Below are 21,672 nucleotides of genomic sequence, written 5' to 3' on the forward strand. Positions count from 1 at the left end.
CCATCACATTCTTCACAGAGTTATCAGTCTTCCCTCTGGCACACATTTCCTTACCATCCAAACCATTATAACATGTGGTTTTGACTTTATGATTTCTAATTTTAATAACAATATGCTTCCTAACCTGTGTCAGTAAGCTGCTTAAGGTACCTATGTCCTGTTCCTCCAAGTGACCTCTACAGGAGAGGAAAATATATTTTTATTGATTTGGTACAAAGCAGAACATAATGAAAGTGTCTGATATATGCCTGTTACATTGAAGTTATGTAAAAATCTTTTATGGAAATTAAAACTTATTCAGGTTCTTGGTCAGTAGCATATTATCTAATAAATAAGAATATCTTTTCTGGAATTGAATTTAAAAAGTGATCACAATTTATTTTGCTTATTACTCAAACTTTATTATAATAAGCCAGTTCAAGTATTAGAATATATAGAGTCAGGCCTGGTGCAGTGGCTTGTGCCTGTATATTGCAGCTACTCAAGAGATTGAGGCAGGAGGATCCCAAGTTTGAAGCCAGCCTGGCTAACTCTATGGAATTCTTCCTCTCAAAAAGAAAACAACAACAACAATAACAACAACAAATTATATAGAGTTAGTAGCTTTATTCACTTATTAGCAAATCTGGGCCACATGTGTAACCTTTAAAAGAAGATATTCCCTCTAGTTCAATAAACTTCTCTGTTTTTTACTTAAATGACCTACTCTCTCCATGCTGGAGAAATGTGTATGAGTTTGGAAAGTAAATTAGCAATAGTATTTGACAATAACAAACAGTTTGAACTTTGTGGTCAAGCAAAGTAAAATAATTCTAATTGTTCAGTGAATTAAATGTCTAACTTTAGGCATTTATCCCTCTAACTAGTTTCTTTTTCTTTAATTATGAGAGCAATAATACCTAGCTTATATAATAATTGTAAGGACTAAGTGAATTAGTGTATGTGAAATTTTTAGCCCAGTTTCTGACACAAAGTAGCCCCAAGACAGGGTAGCTAGTGTAGAAATCAGGGTTATTTTAGGTGGAGGTTAAAGTAAAACTAACTCTTCTTAATCCATTTGGGGGATTCTACTACCTTCACTCCCTCCTTCTCCATTTTTGCATTTTTCTATTTCAGCCACAGTTTTCCTACTGAATAGTAGTGTTCCCACTTTTGTAGGCTGCAAGTAAACTCAGAGCTGTTGGGGTTTTTTTCAGCTATACTACCAGAGAAGACATTACTCTTCCCTCAGTTTCATTCAAGAGTTCAGGGGAGAGATTTTAGCAAACATTCCTAGCCCTGGTGAGAGCTTTATGTGACTTTAATCTATAGCTCTCACTAGAGCCACTTAAGTAATAGGGTGGCTGAAAGGAACAGTTCTCAGAAGAGATGTGATGGATTTCCTGGAATGAGGGAAGAAGGAGGTCAGGTAGACAAATAATTGATATCTACTATAGCTATTATAGTTGTTGAGTTCTTTTTAACATCATTATAGGACTCTATTTCTTTAATACTCAGCATAGTCTAATGCAGTTTTAGATTCCTCATTATATTTCAATGTTACTGATAAAAATTTAAGCTGGAGTTAGAAAATAAAAAGATTCAGTGTTAATAGAGCTCAGAAATCTGTGGCCATTGCTAGTTTTTGGGAGAAAATATTTTTGGATCACTATACTCTGAGCCTGGGGTCAAATGCAGCTATTATCATTAAGATCTCCCAAAGTTTAGTTTAAAATTTAACTTGTAGGTGTTTATTTATGAATGTTTTATACATGGTTGCAAGAACTTTTAAATCAAATTTGCATATACTTTTTGTTCTCTGTAACTAAATAAGTATTATATTTTTGATTAATAGGCATTATATTTTCCCAGAACTAGGTTAAATATTAATGCCAAAATAAAGGAAACTGCTGATATTTTGTTGATATTTCTAAAAAGTTATCTTTCAGGAGACTTCCTAAGTGATTATTCATAGTTTCCTCTCTCTTTTCATATGGTTCCCATTTAGATCCAATTATTTTTCAAACAGGTCTTTTGATCTTTGTTTGTTTATTGTTTCAAGTATGTTTTTCTCAGAACAGTCAAGTTTCTCCTCTTCCCTATAGCTGCAGGACTCTCACTAGAATTAATCAGAAGCATAAAATATAGCTGCATTTTAAAAAAATTTATAGTTATCAAGTTAGGATTTCTTGAAATGACTGAAGGATAACCAAAATGGTAGAAGACTGGGACTAGTAACAGTGGCTGTTGAAATTGAAGGAAAACTGATACTGGGACCATAGTTTTCCCTGAAGTACCACTGTTACTATATAGACACATAGAAATGGAAGGGACTATGTGCTTTTAACACCTTTGTGTTGTTCTTCTGACATATAGAATTCTAAATCTCCAGGTAGTATAGAGGAGAAATTTAATTTCCATGAACTTATAAGGTTTTGAAACCTTCGTGGAAAAGGTCAGATTAAGCTCATTCGTGTTTTTAATGTAATGTTTGGACTAATAGTTTTAATAATTCCATGTACTCTTTCCCTAGTGCATTACTAGATGCTATGGGATGTGCACATCTAGATGGTCATCTTTTCATAAACAGTAACTAAAATACTAAAGTTAGATAGACACAGAAGAAATGATAACAAGGCACTAGTATTATGTGAACTTTTTGATGGTACAGAAAACGCTGAGCATTCAGACTCCCAGGGAAGACTTCTTGAAACAAAGTAGAATTTTAGGATGAGTGAACTAAAAGGGAAAGTAAGCTCCTCTTACTGGAGTAGAGGACTTATATAAAAGAGTTAGTGACTGAGTATTTTTTTTCAAGCTTACATAGGAATTCTCTTGGAATTTTATGTTCTATGAATTTTGATATATGTATAATGATGTGTATCACCTCATACACTGCTCTCAAAACTCCCTGTGTTCCATGTGGGAGAAATTTAATCTCAATTATAAGGATCTTTTTACACTATTATGGTGATCTATTTCCTGCTTTATTCAGCAACACAAATAATAAAAAAAGATTACCTAATACAGATTATAGGAGAAAAGACTGATTTTTTTGTTAAAAATTGACTTTGGTGTGATTTTAAGTATTTTTTCTTACTGTAATGTACTTCCTGCTAAGTTAGAAAATTTAGATTAAAGTAAAAATCATGAATAAATTCATTGCTCATAGGTTGGCTAATATTTTAACACGTATTTTTCCTATCTTCTATTTGGTATGCATGTATTATGTTTTTTGTTTGTTTGTTTTTAAATGAGGCATGTTGTTTTATATCCTGCTTTTTAAATCAATGCCTCATGAGCAAAATTCTTTGCAATTTTGTACACTCCTATAGTAATGTATTTTTAAAATGACTATATAGTCTCCAGTGTATTTACCAGTTTTTTTATTATTTCATGATTACCATGATATATTATGAAATGTGGAAGTAGTGTGAATCATAGTTTCCTTGCTTTTTAAAGCTAGCATTCATTTTAGTATTCTGTTACTGCGTTTCCTTAGAAATCATAGAAAATCAGGAACAGAAGTAAGACCCTGATTTCTTTCATTAAAATTGCATGAATTTGCAGTATTCCCATTTTATGTCTTTTTTTTCCTAACTTAAGGTGCACAGGTTTGAATTCATTACAATCTTTGGTTCATAAGAGACTCATGTTATTGGCACATAAATGGTCAGCTAATCCTCCACCCCTACGGTAGAAAAATCTCTAAGCTATTATTTTAAATACACATGACATATTGTTTTTTTTACTGTTGTGTCTGTAGGACTTCTATAGTGTCTATAGAGCAGTGGTTCTCTCAGCATATTTTGCATGATTGAATGGCTTGCATGTGTACCCTGTGCCTAGATGAGCATTCATTGATAGGAAAGCATCTAGGGTCAAAGCTTGCTAAGATTTGGGCATTAGCTAAAGAGGAAGGACATTAAAACAAATTTACACGGTTGGTATTGGTAAAGAATGTGAATGGAGAATAAAGCAGCCATATTTACCAGGAAAAGCTTGGCAGTGTGACAGACTGGTCAGTGTCATGCAGTAGAAACTGGCACCTTTAAGTCTCACACTTGTATCTGTCTGACCATGAAGCTTTAAGGGTTAATGCATGATAAATTGTCCAAAAATGCAACACAGTTTTTCAGAAAAGTTGAGGAAAGATTTATTTATTTATCATTCTGTTTCCCAATCAATAAGGAAGATTGCTATTATAGAAGACCACATGAAGATGGACACACTGTGCTCTGGAATGCATACTGTTTTATATTCCTTTGCCTTGAACTTCATGGCTATAGAATATCTTTGCATCCCTGTAATGTGTACATAAATAAGTCAGAAACTGGACTCCATTAGGATTAAAATGTATGCAAATGCCTTTTTCCTTGTCTTCTTGTTTCCTTCTCAGTTTCCTCAAAGGATTTGTCATTTGCTGGGATTTTCTTTGCTCTCTGTAGAATTAGCTGGTCTCTGTTGCACTACTCATATATTTGACACCATCTTCATGCTGTTACAGAATTATAGTAGAAGATGCTGTGGACTGGCAACCCTATGACAAATTGGTCCTTAGCTCCACTTCTTATGAGCCTCATGAAGCAGAGGTCCTCACTGTGAAAGAAGTCAAGGGTCATCATGTCAAGATCCACGAACGCCTCAAATACCAGCACACTGGTAAACCTCTGGATTGTTGGTTGAAGGAAGTGAATGTTTCAGGTGCCCAGACACCTGCCTATGGATCTTTCATCTGGTTGCCATTCAAAGGAAAGGATATGCCTTTATTGCTGCCCTGGACGTACCCCAGAAGACTTTATCTTTATTTCTTCATTCATTTTAGTTGTTAAAGAATACTTAGATATAAGGGAGGTTTTTTTTTTTTTAATTCATAATGACAAGTCTAAGAGTAGAAGCTTTGAGAATCTTGTTCAAGGTCACTGAGCAGTTTTGTGGCTAAGCCAGAATAAAAGTCATAGACACTAACTTTCCAGTTAATTTCCTGGCACATTGAATTTGTAATCCCATAGAATATGCTAGTTATTGTCAACAATGACTTCATTTTCCATACTTAGAAATGTATCCTTCCTGACACCAAATGCATATTATATATTGACTGCTGCTGCTACTAAGACTGAAAAAAGGAGAAAAACTTACTATATCTTTTTGTAAAAATACTTAATATTTTTATATTCTATACATAGTACAAATGTACTCTATATAAATAATAAATAAGCATAATCTTCCTGTTCTATTAAATAAATCCACCTCAGGAGATATAGCTAATTAGTGACAAAACATGAAAATAAAGGGGTTAGATAATTTTTTTGTATTATATATGTAAGAGGGAATTATATGTTTCCACCAACACTGTCTGAAACTACTTCTAAGTCATAATTTCAAGGATTAATTCTGCCTCCCCCCCCATCTCTTTCTCTTTCTCCCTGTTTTTGTTGAGATGAGGGTCTCACTATGGTGCCCAGGTTGTTCTCACACTTCTAGGCTCAAGTGTTCCTTGAGCCTCAGCCTCCTGAGCAGCCTGTACTACCATGCCTGGATTGATTTCTTTTTTTAAAAAAAAAAAAAAAAAAAAACGTAGCAAAGTAAAGAGAAATCATCAGCAACCTTTGCTCATAAAAGCCAAAGTAAAATGGCAATGGAGGCCATGAGACCGGTCAGTAGGTCCTTCCATCCCTCCATCCCATGCAGTAGGAGCTTGTTCAAGAAGTGGAAAGCCTGAGACTTGCCGTGAGAGGGTGCTGCTTCTCTTTTTGCTTTACTCTAATACCTTGCAGCTTGTGCTCTGTCACTGCCTGGGCTGATCTGGGATTCCTTACTCTCCTGGAAGAAGTTGGTGGATGATATACAGCATCTCACAATGGCGATTTAAGGAAGGGGGCTGGGAACCTGCTAATTGGACAGGTCTGCCTTGATTTCTCTGTACCAGTGGCCTGTTCTGGTCCCCACAGTTATTGAGAAGAGATGAATTCTCACTCAAACACTTACTCTGATCCCAAAGAGAGACAAGTGAACAGATTTTTCATTTCTCAGCTGACATTTGTGAAGAATGCCCGAGGAAAAGTAGACCTTAATGTTGGTAGGACTTCCGAGGGGAAAGAAGTGTTTTCATTTGTGAGATGCACTGGGTCCCCAGCTAGCCATTTCCAAAATAGGTTTTTAAATGTTTTTTTTTTTTTTTTCCCAACTCCTTTTGCCCCAGGAAGTGTCCACGTCATGGAAGATGGCCAACACATCCATTTGGCTGCTGAGGTTGGACTGTTGACCCGAAATATACGAATTCAGCCTGACACATTGTGTAAGGGGAGACTACTTGTGGGGTCCTTCAGGAAGTCTAGCAGGGAAGAATTTTCAGGTAAATGAAAAAAGTTAAGTTACTAACCATTACCACTTGGGACCTATTTATCTGGGACACTCAGAAATTCTAACTGTGAGAATTTTCACTTATACTACAGAATGTTCAAATTAGATGTTCCTTTGTCCTCTAAAAAGCTATGAATTTTCAGTCCTAATCTGTGCTTAATTATCAGTGTGATGTTAAAATAATATACCAGAGATCAGCACATATGCACATTTTTACCTCAAAAAAAAATCTTCAGCAGATGTGAAATTTCCTCTGCTTTGAAATTATAGATGATTTAATGACCATTTGAATTTTATCTCTTTCCTGAATTTCTATTACTTGTTCCCAGTAGCATGCTATATCTGATGGCAGACATCAGCTCATGCTATAAATTAATGGCTTAAATTTAAATAAAAATGATTTCCATATTCTCCACTGCTTTAAGGATCAATTCAATCTTTTTTTTTTTATTCAAGCTTTAGCCCTTTTGGAATGCTGCAAAATTGTTTGATTAGGACCTCGTTTCTTAAACTTAAACTTGTGCTCCTTAAACATTCCAAAGTCGCTTCCAAAGTTTGGGAAAGGCTATCTTTGTGGTTCCATTTTGGAAAGTTGCTATGTACACAAATATAATGAAATCTCAGAGAAAGTCTGGAGTAAAGGATCTAGCCACTTTCCAAATATGTTCATCATGGGACCTTCTGTTGATGCATCTGTCTCACCAATTTGGCAAAAGGCAATATTTGAGCTCTAAATTGACAGGTTCAGGATTTCTGGTCCATAGAACAAGTTTTCTCTCCACAAGTTCTAGTTCCATAAAGTCTTGCCAGAGTTCACTTTTTTTTTGACCCCTAGGAGGCAATTGGCAGTATTTGTAATAAATTTTATTTATTTATTTATTAAAAAACTTTTTTTTAGTTGTTGATGGGCCTTTATTTATTTATTTATATGTGGTGCTGAGAATTGAACCTAGTGCCTCACACATGTGAGGCAAGTGCTCTACCACTGAGCCACGACCCCAGCCCAGTCAATTTTATTTGTCACAAGTTGGGCATTTCCAGAATCAAGTAGGTATATCCTACAACTTCCTAAAATGCACAAGACAGTCACTCATCTGGGTCAAATGTCAATAATGTGGAGGATGAGAAATCCTGTTCTAGAAGACTGAGACAAAGGCTGGGTTCTGGTCATGTAGAAATGAGACATTTGCTGTTATGAATATGGAGAATAGGAAAGGGACAAGATAGGACCTCCATTAATTGAGACTATAGGCCAAGCTGGAGTGTGGACCTGGAAAAGGAGAATGGACCTGGAACAGGAGAGAAGACTGAACATAAGGTTTTAGCTGAGCATGAGGCATGAGCAGAACTAGCATCAAGGCTTATCTAAACCTCTTACTTTACTCATTTAGGGCTTTCTAAAGTATCCCCAAGGAGATAAAGAGAAACTATATTAAATGCTTATAGGAAGCATGCTGGTTTTCACCCAATGGAATGCCGCAGTCTCTGGCTGGGCACAAATCACGAGTCTCCACACAGCTTGTAGATTCAAACAGCAATTCTTTATTCCCGAACTCACACCAGCCATCTACAAACACGTTCTGGGGAAATCCACGTTCTCTGCCCAAATCCACACTCTGCCCAAATCCACTACTCTGCCCCAAATCCACTACTCTGCCCAAATCCACTACTCCTGGGCTTCTGTCTCCCAAAATATACTGTCTGACCCTAAGAACTCAAGAGGAACTCAGCAGCAGGATACGCCCTATTCTAAAGGGGGAACACCCTAATCTCCTATTATGCTAAACTGCCCTATTCTAAAGGGGAAACACCCTAATCTCCTATTATGCTAAACCGCCCTGGTCCTTGAGCAAGGTCACCTTTCAGAAGTCCTTCCACTAGACAGCATGGGAGTAAGCTGGCAAGGAGATTGTCATACCTACTTGGCTGATGGCTCCCAGCAGGAAGCATGCTGGTTTTCACCCAATGGAAACTTTGTTCTTATTTAATCCTAATATTTTTGTGAGAGAGACATGTTGTCTTCCTATAGTAGGAAACAGTATGTAATCCAATTTCCTATTTATTTGTATAACCTCCTTCATAAGCTTGTGAACTCCTAGAGGGTAAGGTTGGGCCTTTCATTTCTGCTCTCCTAGTATGGTGACTGCTGTGTATTAGGTGCTTATTAAATATGAACAGATAAAATTAATGAAGAGTAATAAAAGTCATTTAATTAGTAAGTGGCAGATTCAAACCTTACTCTTAAGTCCTTCTTAAATAAGAACTTAATTCTGTAATAATTTTGGGTTTTTAACAAAGTTATAAAGATAGTATGAAGAACCCCTATAATTCTTTCACCCAGTTTCCTTTACTGCTAATATCTGACATAACACCGGTACATTTGTGAAAACTAAGAAATAAACTTTGGCATATTAATATTAATCAAACTCAAGACATTTTTCTTATTTCACCAGTTTTTTCACCCACATCCATTTCAGTTCCAGATTACAACACAGGTTATCTTTCTACATTAAGAAACTTGATGATCAGGGAAATTAAAATCAAAACTATACTAAGATTTCATCTCACTTTAATCAGAATGGCAATTATCAAGAACACAAATACAAATAATAATAATAAATGCTGATGAGAATGTGGGAATAAAGGTACACTTGTACTTTGTTGGTGGGACTGCAAATTAGTACAATAGGTCTGGAAAGCAATATGGAGATTCCTTTAAAAACTAGGAATGAAACTGCCATATGATCCATCTGTCTCACTCATTGGCATTTATCCAAAAGAACTAAAATCAGTATACTATAGTGATATAGTCTCTTAAATGTTTGTAGCATCAAAATTCACAATAGCCAAATTATGGAATCAGCCCAGATGCCTGTCAGTAGATGAGTGGATCAAGAAAACTTGATGCGTGGCCAGGTGCTATGGCACACACCTCTAATCTCAGCTGCTTGAAGGGAAGCAGGAGGATACCAAGTTCACAGCCAGTCTCAGCAACTTAGCAAGGCCCTAAACAACTTGGTGAGATCTTGTCTCAAAATAAAAAATATAAAAAGGGCTGGGGATGTGGCTAAGTGTTTAAACGCCTCTGGATTCAATTCCTGATACGAATATACATATTTATATATATATTTACGTAATGGATTTTTAATCTCACAATGAAGAATGAAATAATGGCATTTGTCAGTAAATGGATGGAAATGGAGAATATCATGCTAAGTGAAATAAGCCAGACTTGGAAAATCAAGGGTCAAATGTTTTCTCTCATATGTGGAAGCTAAAGCAAAACATGGGAAACGAGTCAGATGGTGGTGGGGATAAGATATAAATACATAGAAACAATTAGTGGAATAGAAGGTAGAAAAGAAGAGAAAGGGAGGGAGGATGGGAAAGTGGAGGAAATGTGGAATGAATCTGTGAGGTGTCCCCAAAAGCTTACATGTGAGACAGTGCAAGAAGGTTCAGAAGAGAAATGATTGGGTTGTAAGAGTCTTAACACAATAAGTGGTTTAACCCCATAGGGATTAACTACGTGGTAACTGAAGTGGTAGGATGTGGCTGGAGAATGTGGAAATTGGGGCGTGGCTTTGGGTATAAATTTGTATCTGGCATGGGGAGAACTCTCTGCTTCCTGACCACCATGATGTGAGCTGCTTCCCTCAGCCACACTCTCCCGCTATGATGTTCAGCCTCTCCATTAGCCCCAAGAAATGGAGCTGGCCTTCTAAGGACTAAGACCTCTGAAACTGTGAGCCCTCAAATAAACCTTCACTTCTACAATTGTGCTGGTTGGGTCCTTTAGTCACAGCAGAGAAAAAAAAAAAAGACTAAAACACTCACAAAATCATGTTATATACATATATAAGTGTACCAAAGGAAATTTTACCTTTATGCATATGTAGAAAGTACCAATTAACAGTAAATAAATAAAGAAGCAAAAAGAATATCAGTCAAATAGAAGGAGGATAATAGGGAAGTGAGGAGGGAAGGAAAGCAAAAATGGGGAATGGGGATTAAAATCAAATTACTTGCATGCATGATTTTGTCAAAATGAGGCTAACTGCTATGTATAAATTCTAACATTAACTGCTATGTATAAATTCTAATATTAAATATTAAGATATCATCACCTCCACCCCAGCCCACCCCTAAACACACCAGAGCCTGGATGAGGTAGGATCTGCAGGGGTAGGTCAGGGAGGCCACCTATAGGTGTTGAATGGTTAGAGAACCACTGCAAAGCAGGCCAGGATAATTCCTACTTTTACATTGGAAGGCAACATCACTTTTCGCCTTTCATCCAATAACATCTAGGTAGAAAGTTTTTCAGAACTGTGATTCAAAAGGAAAAGTAGGAAAGTACTTAAAAATGAAATTGTTGCTTAATTCTTCATATAATTGCTCAAGACATTTGAAGTAGTTGCTACTGATTAATTTTTAGTCATTGGTTACTTTGCATGCAAGTAATAGGTCTTGAACAATTTAAAACTGTGAATTACAATCATACAAGTATAAGCCATTAAAAATAATTAAAAAAAAACACTGATATGATGCCTTGACTGAGGCACTAGAACTACCATCTGTAATAGAAAATGGGCTATTTGTGTGTTGGCTTACTCTTGCATTCGGTGCCCTTTGTGCCAAGGCGAGGTATATCACCTGATGAGTATGTTTAGGATGTTTTATCATTGTGAATGTTTCTATAACATCTATCAGTTCCTCTTCAAGCAGTATTAGCTGAGAAATGCTGGAATCCTGTTGTCTGGTCACAAGGAGACCCATATGTCTGTCACTTTGTGTCCTTCCCACAGGGCTTGCTTCTTCACAGAAGCTGATTTTCAAGGGTTCTAACTTTTCATCTGTGAAAAAGGCAGGGGAGAAGTGAAGGGTTTAGGCTGGACTACATTTGAGCTTTAAATACGATTACTTAAACAGTGAAATTGAAACTTTAAATGCATAGTGTCCTCATTTTTAATGAAAGAAATAACTTTCTACTTTACCTTTGTCAGTACCTCAGAATTTCAAAAGCCAAAGAAAGGAGTGAGGAACCAAGTTGTGCCCCACCTAGCAAAAAAATGCATGATGTGTTTTTGGCATTTATAGCCCAATTACCTGAATCTAATCCAAAGTTAGTCCCTTTGTACCTCCACAACTTCCACTCTGGTTAGTGTGCTGCATAGGTTAATAGCACAGCATTATGTATAGCAGCATATGCCCAAGTCCCGGTCCTAGCTTGTCAGTTAAGCCTTCTTTCCTCTGTTTCCTTATCAGCAAAATGGGGATAATGACTATACTGACCTCATAGGATATTTGTAAAAATTAAGATTTGACATATACATGAATTAGAGTAGGATCTGGCACATAATGAGTTTTATATTAGAGTTATATATTATAGTTACTAATTCAGTTCATTATTAATTTATATGAATTTACCTGTCATCAGGAATATATATACTGACTTATTAATGTTCATTATATTTTAAAATCAATGTACTGGGTGAATTTTTTACCCATGGTAACAATATCTCCTTAAAACAGTACAAATAAAATCCTCAAGGAGACTAAATAATTTACTATCCTCTTCTGATATAAAAGCTGCAGAAAATCTTGTTATTATAGAAATGAAGCAAGAAATAAAGTATAGTTAGGATAAGAATTCAGAAAAGATTTCATAAGGTCTTTTAAATTATTTTGAAAGTGTGTTATGGTTTCTGTTATACTTCCATCAAGTAGCACATTTAATTTTAGATTTCTGGACATTAGTTGGACACAAGTAAATTTTGCACTTGTACTTCTCTTAAGAAATGTTTAGAGTGTTTTATGGGGTTGGTCATTATATCATATACATGATATCTTTGTGGAAATGGTTATGGTCTTTTTACTTGAACTCACCGAGACAGAGAGGAAGATTTGACTCAGGTGGGAAGCCAGGAACACATGTTCCTTTCATTGTTCCCCAGGACCTTGACCCAGCCCTCCACAAATGCACAGAATCTTTAAACCAGCTATACCTATATCCAAAGCCTTTCTCTTTCCTCTACATTTTATTTCCTCTCTCCCCATCCTATTCTAGACACTTCAGGCTGCACGTGGAATCTTTTTATGAATTAATTTGATATTACAAGTGATTCATATTTTGATAGTGAGACTCAATGGTGTTAAATATAGAGCTGGTGCTATGTATAAACTTCTACCTTTTAATTTAAAAAATCTGCATGTTCTGCTGCCCTGTAGTGGACCTTCCTTTTGCATTTTATGAGGAAGAAGCCTGATGACATGTGTTTTTTTTTGTAGGTGTCCTTCAACTTCTAAATGTGGAAATTCAGAATTTTGGCTCACCATCACATTCATCCATTGAATTCACTAATGTGTCAGCGGGATCCTGGATCATATCTTCTACGGTACACCAGAGCTGTGGCGGGGGCATTCATGCATCTGCAAGTCATGGCATAATTTTAAACGACAATATAGTGTTTGGCACAGCTGGCCATGGCATTGATTTGGAGGGTCAGGCCTACTCTCTCACTAATAATCTTGCAGTTTTGATGACACAGTCAGTGTGGTCTGCCATTTGGGTGGCAGGAATCAAAGTGAACCGTGCAAAGGATATCTACCTCCATGGCAATGTTGTGGCAGGATCAGAGAGACTTGGCTTTCATCTACGAGGACACAGGTGCTCCTCTCAAGTGTTTTGGTCTGGCAATGTGGCCCACTCAAACCTTCATGGTCTTCATGTGTTTAAGGAAAGTGGACCTGACAACTGTACCTGTATCACTGGCTTCCTGGCTTTCAAGAACTTTGACTATGGTGCAATGATACAGGTGGAGAATAGCATGGAGATAGAGAATATCACCCTGGTAGACAATGCTATTGGTCTTTTGGCAGCAGTGTATGTGTCTTCTGTTCCACAGAGATCCATCAGCAACGTGCAGATTGTGCTTAGGAATTCAGTCATTATAGCCACCAGCTCCTCTTTTGACTGCATTCAGGACAGAATGAAGCCTTACTCGGCCAATGTGACATCAACAGATCGAGCGCCTCCCAATCCTAGAGGAGGCCGCATCGGTATCCTGTGGCCTGGGTTCACCTCAGAACCAAACCAGTGGCCTCTGGAGCCATGGCACAAAGTGAGGAATGGCTATTCAGTTTCAGGAATCATGAAACTTGAAGGTAGGGTATTTAGACTTGTCCAAGTAATTCAAACGGTTTCATACATGTGTGCATAGATTTTAGATAGCATTCTGAAATTATATCAACCAAAAGGTATAGTGTAGTCTAGTGCTTGTGTCCAATTATAGTCTTCGGTTTTTATAGCCACAATGTGGTTTATAATGAAAGTGAGTTATTGCAGTTAATTGGTTTATACATGTTGGAGAGGTTTCATAGCAATTACTTAACTTGATTATTTGACAATTCTTTTAGCTAGATGCTATTTATCCTGTTTTATAAGAGAGTAAACTGAGATGCAGGGATTATGCCTCATGTGATGTTGCTAGTAGAGGGATGAGTAGCTAAGGTTAAAATCATACTTTTGCCACAATTTGTGCAGTTCCTCTTATATCAGATCATTTTTGGATTAATGTACTCACTCCCCACTCAGTTTACCTGGCAGTTGGTTTTTCTGTAAAATAAATGGATTTTGATCAAGTCTTTGATAAAAGTATTATTCTAAAGACTATAATGTGTTAGAATACTCTTTTCTTCTGCATACAATGTCCATGTGTTAAAAATTATGGATATTTTATATCAAAATTTATGGAAACTCCTGATCCTATCCTGAATAGCTTAAACTGACTCTGGGATATCCATTATTTATGGGAATATTTCATTGTGTAATCTGTATTTGTGATTGATGACTTACATGATATAATATTATGGTATATTTTAAAATTTTTTCAGGTGTCACCTTTTCTGATTTTGTAAAGAGTTGCTCTAGTGATGACCTGGACATTTGTATTCTGCCAAATGTAGAGAGCCCTGGAATCATGCACCCAATAATTGCAGAAAGGACTAGGATGCTCAGGATGAAAGACGAGAATAAGTTCTACTTTCCTCCATTACACCACAGGTACCACTTTGATTATTGAGAATAAGACATGTTTTTGAAGTATTTGGCAATTCTTCAACCATTCCCAGCTATTTTTTATAAAAAATGAAATCATCAAAGATCTAGAAATAAGTACTGTAGAATGAAATAGGACATTAATTTAATGACCTCAGTTCTTTACCCCTCCTATATTCTTTTCCTTTCCTGTATGATTTTTGAAATATCTCTTCCAACTAGGCAGAGGTTATTTTCTTCCCCTTGAGTTTGGAGTAAACCATCTGCCTTTCTTTGGCTGACAAAAGAGGTAGAAGTGATGAAGAGAACTATTTATTGATGCTGTTTTATAGTTTTGTCTTAATTAGAGAGACATTTTTGGAATATTTTCAAAATAACTGGAAACAAATTGCCCTAATTCTTCACTCTTTCATGAAGTTGTACAGTGTTAGTAGTCTTCAGAAAGAGACCCTGGTTATGAGGTGGCAAAGATATTGATCGACTTTGTGCAGACACAAGAGTATAGAAGGAGATTATGTCTTCTCCCCAGAATCCTTGAGCTGAACCATGAGACAAATACTCACATTCCAACCCTGTGGTACTACTGTTCTTGGACACAGGATCTGAAAGTTTTTTCAAGAATATGAAAATTAGACAGGGAGTATGGATCACTTGTACTTTCACACAATACTGGGGATACTCGGTTAATTTTACGAAAAGAATCTAAAAAAACCCACACTAATTGGAAAGTTTATGTGTTTGGTCTAACACCAGTCCCTTTTTTTTTTTTTTTGATGTTCATTCTTGAACCATTTTAAGTACCTAAGCACTTAGATATGCAATCCATTGTGAATACCCATGTTTCCTTCTATTGTCCAATTTTTCTTCTGTTTACTTCTCATACCTATGGGTTGAAATAATTGTAAAGCTGCATGTCGTAGTCAGTTTGAGTGCCTTTAACAAAATATCATAAACTGGATGATTTGTAAAGACTAGAAATTTATTTCTTACCAGATCAAGGCACCAGCATGATTGGTATCATGTGAGGGCTGCTGTCTGCTTCATCCTTCTGAGCGGAGGAGTATGATATCCTTCCCTGACAGAGTGGACAGAAGGACAAAGAGTCTGTCTTCAATGTTGAGCCCTTTTATTAGGGTGCTAATCCCATTCATGAAGACCCTATCCTCATGACTCAGTCATATCCCAAAGGCCATACTTCTCAATACAGTTGCCTTGGGATTAAGTTTCAACATGAATTTTGGAGAAGCAGCATCATTCAAACCACAGTATTACATGGTACTTCAGTCTTTGTACTATAATACCAACATGTTGTTGACATACAATAAATATTTAATATTTTTACTACTGGCACCTAAAAATAGTAGATAAGCCAAAGTAAAATAAATGATCTATAATTGACTGTTATAAGGTACCTACCTATTACTTATTTTATATACTACTTAACTAAATTCTAGAAGTGCAGGGATCATATATAGTTATATCACCATTACATTCCCAACCTGTCAGTAGTACTTTCCAATAGATCTTTGAATGAGATTATCTATTTTTACTGTTCGTATATAGTTTAAATATCGTTATATTTATAGAGATAATCTTAAAATATTACAAAACTCTGAATGTCTATGAAGAAATTATTATAGTGTTCAGTAGATACCAGAAGTGGAAGCATGTATCATACCTTGCCTCTTAGAAATTCAATAATTCATATAAATATTACATAACCAGATGTCCAGAATATTTTGTTAATAAAATTGTCTTTCTTCTTGACCATGTAACTGGGAAATAACTTATTTTCTATGGAGTTTTATTTCATATCTACTTAACATATTATTAATGATACAATTCTGTTGAACTTATTATATATGAGCTTAGCACTACCCAGTGTTTTCTTCTTGCTGCCTATCATGAAATGAGAGCTGCTTTTTCTCTTTCTTCATAGGAGAGATTTGGAAAGAGTGACCTGCCCTGAATCAGATTGTGAAAGTCCAAGAAAATATCTCTTCAAGGATATGGATGGTAGAGCCCTGGGTCTGCCTCCACCAATTTCTGTATTTCCTAAAACTGAGGCAGAATGGACTGGATCTTTCTATAACGCAGGTTGGTTGTGTCTGCACAGGATGCCAGTGGTAGTACTAGCATGTGTGTGAAGAAGCTGGTTGGGCTTTGTGGTCTAGTGGCAACAAAATATACTGCATAGGAACTGAGTTCGAGAGTTGGAGTCTGTGCTAATATACCATCAAAGTCACATGCATCGCAGGAATGCTGTCATTAAGAGGTATCACAACATTACTGTGGTGCCCTGTATGGTTTACCTGTGTCTATGTTGCAGGCACAGCATTCAGGTCTGTGCACAGGTGGAAGAACACTCCTCTCACTGGCTGGGTCATCTGGTTTGAGCAGCTCTCATACTCAATGTTCCACAACATGCATTGAACCAGTGCTTTTGGATTTTGACCCCACTTATCTCTTGTGTCAGAAGGCTGTCACTCTGGACAGGGTGGTACAATAGACACCACAAAGTTTGTCTCCCTTTTCTGCAAGTGTCCCTTAAACTGTGCTGTGCTCAGAGCCACTTTGCATAGCAACTTTTATATCTGGGTCCCTGGGAAGATTATTGTCTTTATGTTTCCACTAACAGTGAGACTCTGAATTCCCATTTGAATTCATCTGGAACCTGTTGCAGGCATATTTAAAGAATATTTCCTGCTTTCTCCCTGCTTCATTGGTTGATTCTTTTAAAGATTTATTTTCTGACAACTCTTCTCCTTTTTAAGTTCTGAATGTATGACTGTCCCAGGACTATGTTCTTAGAACTTTTACTTCTTTTCCCCAATTTTGCTCAGGACCAAAATGGAAATACCATTCATTCAATGGTGATAACTTTCAGTTTGCAGAACCAGCCCATAGTCCAATCTTTACACAATAGCCAGAATTATCTTTTTAACCTTCCAGTGGCATTCCATGAACACAGTATTAAATCAGAATTAAATCCAAACGACCAGCCTAGGAGAATTGGAGTATTTGACTCCTGCCTGCTGATTCTCTCATCACCTACGGCTTCCCCTTTGCTTAGCTATCATGGTCTTCTTAACAATTTTTCCTTTAATGTAAAACACTTATCCCTAGCTCAGGGTATTTGTACTGGCTACTATTCTGTCTGGAACATCTTATTATCTCTTCTTTAAGAACTGATTCCCTTTTTTCAAATAATGACTCTTCAGAGAAACCATCCATAACCACTCATTTAGAGAATTATTTTGTCCACTATTATCTGGCCCCACTAGGCATGCATTTTTATTATTATTTTTGGTCAGAATCCCATTATCTGACAATATATTATAAATATAATTGCTTAATTGTTGATCTGTTATTTGCCCTTTTAAACACAAACTTGATGAGGGCTGGGATTTTGTCTGGCTTACTGATATGTATTTGGGATGATGCCCAACAAATATTGGTTGACTGGCTCATCAAATGAATGGGTATGGATACCCAGGAAGAATGTTTACAGTATTTGTTCCAAACCATTCAAGAGCATCCAGAAGAAATTAAGGCCTTCAGGTCATTGGCTTATGGATTTATCTCTAATATTGAAGTCTGCAATGCAGAAGATTCTAGGTAATTTTTTTACTTGGCTGCATCTTTCTTCCATTTGAACTACTGTCACAGTATAAAATTTGGCATTTAGTATATTGGTATAATTCTTTTAATTTCCATAAAATTCCATGTTTGAACAGTTACACTTTTTTTATATTCATCTTGCATCTTTCTGTATATTGAAGACTTATCTTTGCAATAGAGTGACATGCTGTGGGGACTATAGTATAGGTTTTAAAGTCATGCTGAGAATGTAGAAATGCTGAGTAAATATTAATTTTAGTATATAGGTTGTATTTATGAATATAACCAGCAAATACATGTTTGCACAGAAGAATGAATTTCAGATACACACACACACATACATGTACATATATATGGAGAGAGAGAAAAAATATGTGGAGAGTTGTAAAAGAAAAATAAAGATGATAGGCAGCTACTCTTCCATTTACTGCTAGATCTACTCAAATAGATTTCTATAGTTAGATTTTTCTATTGATTTTAAGAATAATCTCATTTTCACAAGTGTTTGTACCATCCCATGTGTAAGTCCGTGAATTATGGGACTTTTCTGGACTTGTTACTTGGTAAGGGACATATTTATGTGCAACTAAGAACAAGGGATATGGGTCCTATAATGTTTAATGAAAATTTCATCCTAAAAGAAAAGAAAAAAGACTAAAGATAATGTCTAGTTCAAATGCAAAGCTTAGAATCAAGTGGTTTATGTGGCTAATCCCAGAAAACTTCAGTAAGAAAATGGGAAATGAGACTGGGAAATAAAGCCAATAAAGGATGTGTCATCAAACAAGTGAGCACTGTGTAAGCTAGACCTCAACTCTGCTGGAAACTCCAGGAGATCATGACCCCAAATGGTCCCAACCAAGTCTTGAGAAAGCTAATGATGCATTCACAAGTTATACATCTTCTTGCCATAGAATGAGAGATGCTTCAGGCTATATGGACTCTCTAGCCCTTGGGCTTTCTCTCACCACAGACCAAGTATACTCTTTCCTGTAGCCAGAAAAGAATTTTTTTTTTCTTAGAAGGAAGTCATAGGTTTTTGCAGTAGCACACTTTGATATGCAAAGGTGGGTGCCAAAAACAAAGATGTGAAAATATCTGTTACAAATAGAACTCTGAAATATAAATCCAATGCCCCATGTTTAAATCATAGGAGCATTTTTATGAACTTTTTAGGTGGATGCTTACCCCAATATGCAATTCATTATTTGGGCATAAACATGTTGTTGCCATTGTTTGCAATACTGGTGTGTTAGTTTTTCCTCAGCTCTCTACCATGGCTATGAAACACGAATCAATGGTAAAACTCTGGAAGATAATATAATACTACCTGTCATTTACTATCAGGGTATGGACTAGTATATATATGTATGTGACTGGCTGAGTGTATATATGAAGCAGTGTATGACCAACTGTCTAAGGTCCTGATGTTTTTGAAGCTTTATAAAAATTAGATGATGTTGCTATAGATGCCAACAGCAAGGATTCTCACAGTGGAATTTGTTGTTTGGTGCATTAGGAAAATAATACATATCCTCCTTCAATGAAGGAGACAACACTGAGTCATGGTGCTTTCTAGGTACTAATAGATTTGTAGTATTTTCCTTTGATTTCCAAAATAAGGGTAAATCTTTTCTTCACTAAGGCAAGGCTTTAACATTTTTAAACTATTCTCTCTTAGATACTTTCTAGTCCTTGTCCACAATCTATTAGATGAGAAAAGCATAAATTTAATTTTAAGAGAATTGTATTTTGTATTTTTAAGACAGCAGTCTGTGCTCTTCTGTCAATCAGAGAAAGGAATGTGACTGAGGTGGAAATGGAGACCACTAGAACTGAGGCTCAGTTTACTCCTAATGTCATTGGGTTTGTCATACCCTTATGTCTTTTATCTCTTTCATTGGCAAATCTCTCCTATCCATTTGGAATCCATTGTTCTTTGAGGTTTACTTTGAATTTGGAAACAACTGATTTTATTTGCACATTTAAGTTGTACTTACTGGGTCCCAAGCATACTGTCAGGCATCAGGAGCAAAAATCACCCGTGTGGATCAGCTAGTAGTAACGCTGTGCCAGTGTTTTGCTATCTGTGTAGCACAGGGTGTGTAGCCAGGGGAAAAAGTGAACTGTTAATTTTGCTTTATACTTATCTGCAAGTTTGCATTTGCAGCCAACTTTGAAAAATTCATGGCAATAGAGTGCAAGACAGCTAATCCCAAACAGACGATCCTTTGCAAACTACTTGCATTTTATTCCAGAAAGAATTTCTTTTGATTAGATCTATAAGTCCAGAATCATTTAGAAAAAACAAAGCCTTGAAATTAATATCTCACTTAGATGAATATTAATACCAGGGCTTTCCATTCTGGCTTCTTAATCATTTCCTGTTTGTCCCCTTCTAAAATGGATGGCATCACCTCACAGACTTGTTGACACCTGGGAAGGACCTGTGCTGGTGTGAGGAAACTGAAAGAAATCAGAGCTTTAGTTTTGATAGCATTGGACAATTTCTCAACCATGCTGAAGAAGGTTAGGAGGGAGAAAATATAGAAGCTACAGTTACTTGAGCACCTTTCATGTGCTAAGTGCTGAATTTGGCATTCTCCTTCATTCCAAAAATGTGTTTTTGTTTGCTGAGTATCTACCAGCATCTTTCTACGTGGAAACCATATAGTGACCAGGATGCTATCATGAAATATATACACGAAACACAGTAGAGATAAGAGGAATTTAAAAAATAGTGTTTTAGACTAGAGAATTAAAATTATTCATGGGGGTATACGGAAGTAGATATTTGAAATAGAGTTACATTTCAGTTAAAAATCGAAGGAAGAGAGAGGAGTCACTACTCTGAGAAAGGGGAGGAGATTTCCAGGGATGGGGACCAGTTAGAGCATGGGCTCTGAGATAAGAATCGTCTCAGCAAGTTTGAGAGTGTGGGTAGAAAGGAGACCAGTGTGAATGGCATGTAGTTAATGAGAAGTAGATGCAGGTAGAGAGGAGCAAGCTCCTTTGTAGGCCAGGTTAACAGGCATGCAATTGTTAAAATGGAGTTATTTAACTTTATTATGTATGGTTAAGTTGTACACCATGATGTTTTGATATGCATAGAGAAATGGTTGCTATAGTCAATCAAATTAGCTTATTCACCATCTCAGATAGTTATTCACCTTTTTTGTTATTTTTTATGGCAAGAGCACCAAAAATTAATTATTAGTAAAAATCTTGATTATAATACAATGTTATTAACTGTAGCCCTCATATGGTACATTAGGTATCTAGACTTATTCTCTCTACATATGTGCAAGTTTGTCCACTGTTTTACATCTACTTATTTCCTCTCCCCTCTACCCCCTTTCCCTGGTAAGTGTTGTTTTATTCTCTATTTCTATGGACTGTGTTAAAGGTTCAGGAAGGAGGTGGTAGGATTCTATCAATTCTCTGCAAAGAGCCTACTGCCTGCTGGGGAGTGATGGCCCAATGGATGGGAGAAAGCTCCAAGCAGGCAGTGCACTCAGGAAGCTGTGTAGGTTGAGACAAGAGAGGCTTCTAGAGGTGCTGTCCAACACCAGTGCCCCACCAGTCTGTGCTGGCCTACAAGCTTTTAGTGACCACTCAAAAGACATAATTACAGAAATTTACCATTGAGA

General features: G+C 36.5%; 1 protein-coding gene across 1 annotated transcript in view; it reads left to right on the plus strand.

Moving 5' to 3' along the window:
* Nucleotides 1-21,672, plus strand: part of Pkhd1 (PKHD1 ciliary IPT domain containing fibrocystin/polyductin) — a 429,388-nt gene that overhangs the window by 302,888 nt on the left and 104,828 nt on the right. Inside the window, exons 55-59 of the mRNA XM_076860094.2 lie at nt 4,487-4,641; nt 6,182-6,334; nt 12,634-13,509; nt 14,239-14,407; nt 16,341-16,498. Of these exons, the coding sequence (XP_076716209.2) occupies nt 4,487-4,641; nt 6,182-6,334; nt 12,634-13,509; nt 14,239-14,407; nt 16,341-16,498 (1,511 nt within the window). The remainder of the gene's footprint in view (nt 1-4,486; nt 4,642-6,181; nt 6,335-12,633; nt 13,510-14,238; nt 14,408-16,340; nt 16,499-21,672) is intronic.

This window comes from Callospermophilus lateralis, chromosome 6 (assembly GCF_048772815.1).
Source record: "Callospermophilus lateralis isolate mCalLat2 chromosome 6, mCalLat2.hap1, whole genome shotgun sequence".
NCBI lineage: Eukaryota > Metazoa > Chordata > Mammalia > Rodentia > Sciuridae > Callospermophilus > Callospermophilus lateralis.